Source organism: Choristoneura fumiferana, chromosome 7, assembly GCF_025370935.1.
Source record: "Choristoneura fumiferana chromosome 7, NRCan_CFum_1, whole genome shotgun sequence".
Classification (NCBI taxonomy): Eukaryota; Metazoa; Arthropoda; class Insecta; order Lepidoptera; family Tortricidae; genus Choristoneura; species Choristoneura fumiferana.
In genome coordinates, this window is record NC_133478.1 from 842,134 (window position 1) to 848,838 (window position 6,705).

The window sequence follows — 6,705 nt, forward strand, 5'->3', positions numbered from 1 at the left end:
TTGACGTCGACGATACGTCAGCGTATTTTGAGAACCAGTGTGATCGATCCTTAATTCTGCTGCGGCGGAACCATATTTCCGGTTTCAGATAATAAACTAGATATTTATGCTATCCATTCATGGAGTCGTGGATTATGGGGTTTATGAATATAAGATAAATTGCTTGATATCTTGGGGAGTTTGCGGTGTATTGAAATTTTGGGGGATGTAATTTCATTATCATATTCGCACAACGAACAACAGGGCTGTGGTTATAATTCTCTATTTGTAGGATAGAAGGTACGAAACTCGTGAATTATTAGGATTTTGAGAATTTGACCAGGAAAATGCTTCCCCATTTTAAATGTTGTATTTATGTGCAAGGATAGTTTGCGATGAATGTGTTTTTCATGGACCAATAGAAACGTTTCATTTACCTATCCTCGCTCAGCACATCTCTGGTGGAAACAGCTGAGCAAAGCGGAGCGTTCCTATTGGTCCATGAAGAACAGATTTCTCGCGACACATCCTCGCACCTGGTGGAAGCGGAGCCAGGGTGACCAAGCGTTACTGTGAGTTTTCATTTTCTTGAAAAGGGTATTTTTGGAGAACGTCTTAAGCGTATTTGAATAAGCTTTGAAAGTAAAAACCTAAAGTACTAGTTAATTATTTTTTAATTCGATTGGATGGCAAACGAGCAAATGGGTCTCCTGATGGTAAGAGATCACCACCGCCCATTAACATCTGCAACACCAGGGGTATTGCAGACGCGTTGCCAACCTAGAGGCCTAAGTTGGGATACCTCACGTGCCAGTAGTTTCACCGGCAGTCTTACTCTCCACGCCGAAACACAACAGTGCAAGCACTGCTGCTTCACGGCAGGATTAGCTAGCAAGATGGTGATAGCAATCCGGGCGGACCTTGCACAAGGTCCTACCACCTGCACAAATTACAATACCACCTCTCTTTTTTAATTAAAGTTTTAGTTTTAGTTATTTTAATTTAATAGTAGTTTTAGTCCTATGGATATTTTGTATTTTGTTAATATTTTCTTAATAAATTTCAATTAATTTAAACTCATAAGTATATTAAATGGAAAGCAGAACCCCAATAGCTCTACTCGTATAATCATCATTATCTATGTTTGTCTGTCACAGACAATTTACTATTACGTGTGAATTGAATGCATACACCATTTATAACTTTATTATATCTACCCCAAACTGTTATTTATTTAAGTAAATAAGAGTTACACGCGTCAAGCGGTTACCGTGTCACTTTACTGTCCAAACTTATCTATCGAGTCGCTTAAATCGACCAAAAAGTTATTTGAAGTACTTAGTTCCCAAATATTCATTCGCTTGCAGCTGAGAAGTTTGCTGCTTGACTAGATAAAAAGGGATAGTTTGATTACATTAGAGTAAAGCAATAAATCTTAGTTCCCTGTACCCCTAGTGTAAGTTTTCGGTTACAAAATACGTCTCGATCGCGTTCGCGTTAAAATCTCAATTTATATGGAAACACGAACAGCGCCTCTAGCGGAACATTTGCGATGTTCGTGTTTCCATACAAATTGAGATTTTAACGCGAACGCGATCGAGACGTATTTTGTAACCGAAACTTACACTAAGGGCACTGGCCGCTACATTTTGGTTATCTTCAAATCTAGGGTGAGTGGGCATTAATTAGACAAGGTGTTCAATCTTAGTGTACATTTTCGTGAACCATTAGGTGTAATTGTGGTTAAACGCAAGCCTATACATAAAAAAAGTTATGTATTTAAGTTATACAAAATCTTTTTACACAATAGAGAACGAGTAGAGGGCCATTTGAATCATTTTTAACGCCCCTCGCAAAAAGAGGGGTGTTATAAGATTGACCGCTATGCGTGTCTGTGTGTCTGTCTGTCTGTGTGTATGTCTGTGACACCGTAGCTCTTAAACGGGTGGACCGATTTGAATGTGTTTTTTTTTATTTGAAAGCAGGTTTTGTGTAATAACGCCTCGTCTTTACTCCATCGGCTCTTTGTTGCTAACATCCTTTTGATCGGTTCCGCAGCACATCGAGACGATCCAAAATCGAATGCCGGAAATCGGATCTAGTGTACAAGCTACCATACAAATAGTTCCACGACTACCCCGGACCGTATTTTTGTGGTTTCGGATCAAATTCAATTCTGGGAGCTACTACGTAATTTGAAGTTCGTGTCGTACCATCCCTCACACTTTCGTATTAAATAATAATAAGTTCATCTATTTCGGGTAACTTGGCCAATACGATAAATATCTTACAGACTATCATAAGCTAATATATGCGTTAGCGGGATGCAAGATACGAAATTCGAATTTTGCTATTTGTCTAATAGAGTCTTACACGCAACCACTCTTACTGTTTCATCTACGAGTAGGTAAAATAAATAGGATACAGAGAAAAGCGACATAAGGACCTAAGAAAAGTGACATAACCACTCTGATCTCGCATCAAATTGAAGTTTCGGGCATGCATCATTATTTATAATCTTACGTTGTTTTTGTTGCAGCAAGTGTACTCCCGCGTCGAGCCGCAAGTGGCGAAGATATCCGACGTGCTGACGGGCCAGGGTCCTCCGTTCACGGCGGCCATTGCCAGCCACCTCTTCTCACCAGTACCCGTCTACCAGCCTAGGGTGAGCAGAACTCCACTAACATCAGCTGAAAGACGTCCACTGCTGAACATAGGCCTCTCTCAAAGAATGCTATAAGGACCGTCTTCTGTAACCGCATCCAACAAACACTTGTGACCTTTACCATCTTGTGGAGGGTCATTCGATACGTATTTGCGTACTTGCCACTTATGATCTTATGAATAACTTAGGAAGTGCAAGTAGAATTTCAAATTGTTGTAATTCAATACTCACATCACCACGATAGTCTGACAGGTTAGGATGTTTCTACACATTGCCTGTCAGCAGTAGAAACTCTGTAATTATAAACCAAAAGCTTATGGCTGCGGCTCTTCTCCCGTTGCAGATTTTCTATCCTATGGGATTTTGCAAAATCTGTGCTTAATCCTTAACTAGATTATTGAGAAACAATTATGCAAAATTTTAATTTATTAGACGCAAGGGTTTGGGTTGGACATTGGCTAGTCCATAAGGACTTTTTTTAAATACCATGCGTAATATTGTGATTTGTATTTAAAGACTGTAAAGAAGAGGTTTCATTCCGAAAACATAGCTCATTCATCAATTTCTCAACAAGTTAGCTCGCACATTTCCATGATAAAGACAGCATCTAAGCTCATCATTTATACTTAGCGTTGTATTGCTGCGGTTCCCGAAGTCGTAACTCAGACATATTACTATATTTCAACGGAACCCGTTCGGTCCATTAAAGATGGAGATCAAGGGTATTAGTGGCTGCTTTATTTACATTAATAGATCCCATCGGAGTGATAAATTCCTTCGCCATGAATTATAAATGGCGGTGGGACGCGCATACCAGGCGACGCTCTCATAAAATACACGCAACATACAACGCGAGCATTCAATAACTTCTTTTCCTTTTACCGTATATTTTACTTGCAACGTTGCTCCTGGGAAAGAATAAAAACATGGCTGGCCTAAAATTTATTCCTAGTGGCTTATAAACCTTAAAAAATATCTTTTTTAAATTTAAGGTTTCACTTTAGTGGTAAAGGCTGTGCGTTTTCTATCAGTCAGCCAATCAGTCACATTACTCTTTTATTGGTATGGATTAGGTAAAAAGTGCAAGGTATCATTCGATGGAGTTCTAGTAGTGCACGGATGACTTGTATTTACCAAAAAAAAAATAGACAACGAGCTATCGTTGAAGTGGCAATGGGCCCGCCATATAGCACGGAGAACAAATGATCTTTGGGGTCGAAAATTTCTCGAATGGAGACCGCGGACCGGCAAGCGCAGCGTAGGACATCCACCAACGAGATAGACGGGTGACCTAGTTAAAGCCGCAGATTCACGATGGATGCAAGCCGCTTCCAACCAAAGCTTCTGCAAGTCTATGGGAGAGCCCTATGTCCAACAGTGGACGTCCTATGGCTGATATCTAGCTGCAGCTTTTTTCTAGATTTTAGGTGTGTCGATTTAATATCCGGGGTTTCACTTTTTTATATTATTTTTTATTTGGGGTTTTAATTTATTCCATTAACATACTCTGTTCGACGTCTCCTAGACTTAGCTGTTGTAATTTTGGGGTTGAACATGTTTATATCCTGATCTTGCGGTAATATTGGAACAAAAACCAGCCTATCTTTAGCAAGTAAAACTAGGTTACTTATTTATGTATTTGATCTAAAGACATTTCGAATGCAAACAAAGCGACCACAATGTCGCGGTTTCATATTGTGTGAGATTATTACAAAGTAGTATAAGCCTGAGTGATATGTTAAGCGAGAAACATTTCTGATACTCAGACATTCACACTAAGTATAATGTCCTTATCAAGTATTCCTACTACTTAAAGCAATACACACTTACGTAAATTTTAAATTACTTTCCAGCTGTCGTCACCAACTACGTACGAAGTATCAGCACCGATACCTTCACAACTGGCTTACTCAGAACACAAGATTGCGTACCAGCCACGACAAAATGCGATTCAATACACACCTCAAGAATACAATCCAAAATTGGCCAACCCCAAGCAAGCAATCGCTCGCTTGACAGTCAACTACCAACCGTATCCTCAGCAGTTACTGGTACAGCCTCAACCTCTTGTATATCAGCAGCAACCTCAGCAAATAATTCAACAGCTTCCCGTATACCAGCCTCAAGTTTACCAACAACCAATCCAATACAACCAGGCTCCTCAGATATACCAGGCCTCACAGAATCAACCAGCGTATAATCAGCAGCCTTTGATCCAACTGGTCAGGCTTCAGCCGGGAATAACCTACGCTTCACAAGAAGAAAGCAATGAGGAGCAGACCCACCAGAGACCGGCTCAGAGGGAATTGAAGACCGGACAACCAGAATCAGTCAACGAGCTTGAGAAAAATGTCCAACCACAACAGGTAATAAATGAGACAAAGATCAAATGCTTCTTCCTGATTACTTGTTTGTTCCAATCATTAAATATCTTAAGCCATTTGTGGCAGTATTCGTTTTTTATCAACTCAACAAGGAGGAAGTTTTTGAATTGCAGGTTTTTATTTGAGCGTCGCTGCGAGACGATTTTGATTAAGCTTTGTAAGTTTGATAGGTAGTGTGCGTCTGCGTGGAGACTGAATGTATTAGGAGCGGATTGTCAACCTTTACTAATTAACGAGGCGTTTATCACATTTGCAGTAGGTGAAAATCTCAATTTAAAAAAGCTATTAGTGTTCTCATTAAATAATTAATACATGGAGATCATCAGTGTTACCCCTTCTTTTTTATTTCTATTCACATGTCGGTCGACTAGTCCCTTCACTCATCAAATCAATCAAATCTATATTTTTGTTTTCTGTGTCTTTATGCTCTAATGTGTAAAAGTCAACACAGGAGTTAATAGTATAATTTTGTAATTTTTCAGAGCTATAGCGTACAACCTCAAGGAGCAGTCAGCTACGCAAGCTTCTCGCAGGGCCTGCCAGCACCATCGTTCGCCCAGCCTCAGCGTCAACAGCAACATCAAACACAACAACAGTATCAACAACCACAACAACAGTATCAACAGCCACAACAACATCAGCAACCACAACAATATCAACAACCGCAACAATATCAACAACAACAGCAGCAGTATCATCAAGCCCAACAACCTCAAGTGTACCAAACTCCTCAATACCAAGTGCCTCAGTACCAGCCAGCGCCTCAGCGCCAAATCATCTCCAAACCTGAAGCAAATCTCATTGCAGTCCCAGTCAAGCCAAATCAGAGACTTTACTTCAGACAAGGACCGGTCCAGCCTCAGTTATACCAGCAATATCAAGGTCAGGAGGCACCAGGGCACCAGGCTTCCTTTCTCCCAGTTCAGTACTTCGGCAAGTTTGCACAGTCTATCTTCGGACAGTACCAACAACAATGAGGTTTAGGCAAATTTAAAGGTGATTAGGGTAAGCTTATTGGTAAGAAAATTAAGGTGCTGAATAGTATTTTTCTCTGTGATGCCATATTCTTTAAAGTTAAGTTTAATAAATGTATTATTAGCAATAATGTTGTTTTTATGTTCCCTACTAACTTTCGCCCGTGGCTTCGCCCGCGTGTAATTCGGTATCGCGCGCTGTTCCCTCAGGAACTGTACATTTTTCCAGGATAAAAAGTAGCCTATGTCACTATCTCAATGCCAAAAATCACGTCGATCCGTCGCTCCGTTTTGACGTGAAAGACAGACAAACATAAAAACACACTTTCGCATTTATAATATTAGTATGGATTGTTGGCTTAATCTGTTTGAGAACACTTGAGAAATTTAATGGAGATCCATTCATCATTGTAGGTATCCGTATACGATGAGCACAATGACGTTGCAGTACAAAACAATTTTTTTTTATTCGATTGGTTAGAAAACGAGCAAGTGGGTCTCCTGATGGTAAGAGATCACCACCGCCCATAAACATCTGCAACACCAGGGGTATTGCAGATGCGTTGCCAGCTTAGAGGCCTAAGATGGGATACCTCAAGTGCCAGTAATTGAGCAGGAACTGAGTTTTAGTTAACAACCTAGTGCCACTCAGACTCGCGCACCGAGAGTTGCGTACTTTGCAGGCATCTATGAATGTCGGTTA

At 40.3% G+C, this 6,705-nt stretch overlaps 1 protein-coding gene across 1 annotated transcript in view; it reads left to right on the forward strand.

Moving 5' to 3' along the window:
* Positions 1-6,133, forward strand: part of LOC141429873 (uncharacterized) — a 9,584-nt gene extending 3,451 nt beyond the window's left edge. The window contains exons 2-4 of the mRNA XM_074090431.1: positions 2,519-2,644; positions 4,498-5,010; positions 5,511-6,133. Coding sequence (XP_073946532.1) covers positions 2,519-2,644; positions 4,498-5,010; positions 5,511-6,005 — 1,134 coding nt within the window. The 3' untranslated portion in view covers positions 6,006-6,133. The remainder of the gene's footprint in view (positions 1-2,518; positions 2,645-4,497; positions 5,011-5,510) is intronic.
* Positions 6,134-6,705: the final 572 nt, after the last annotated feature.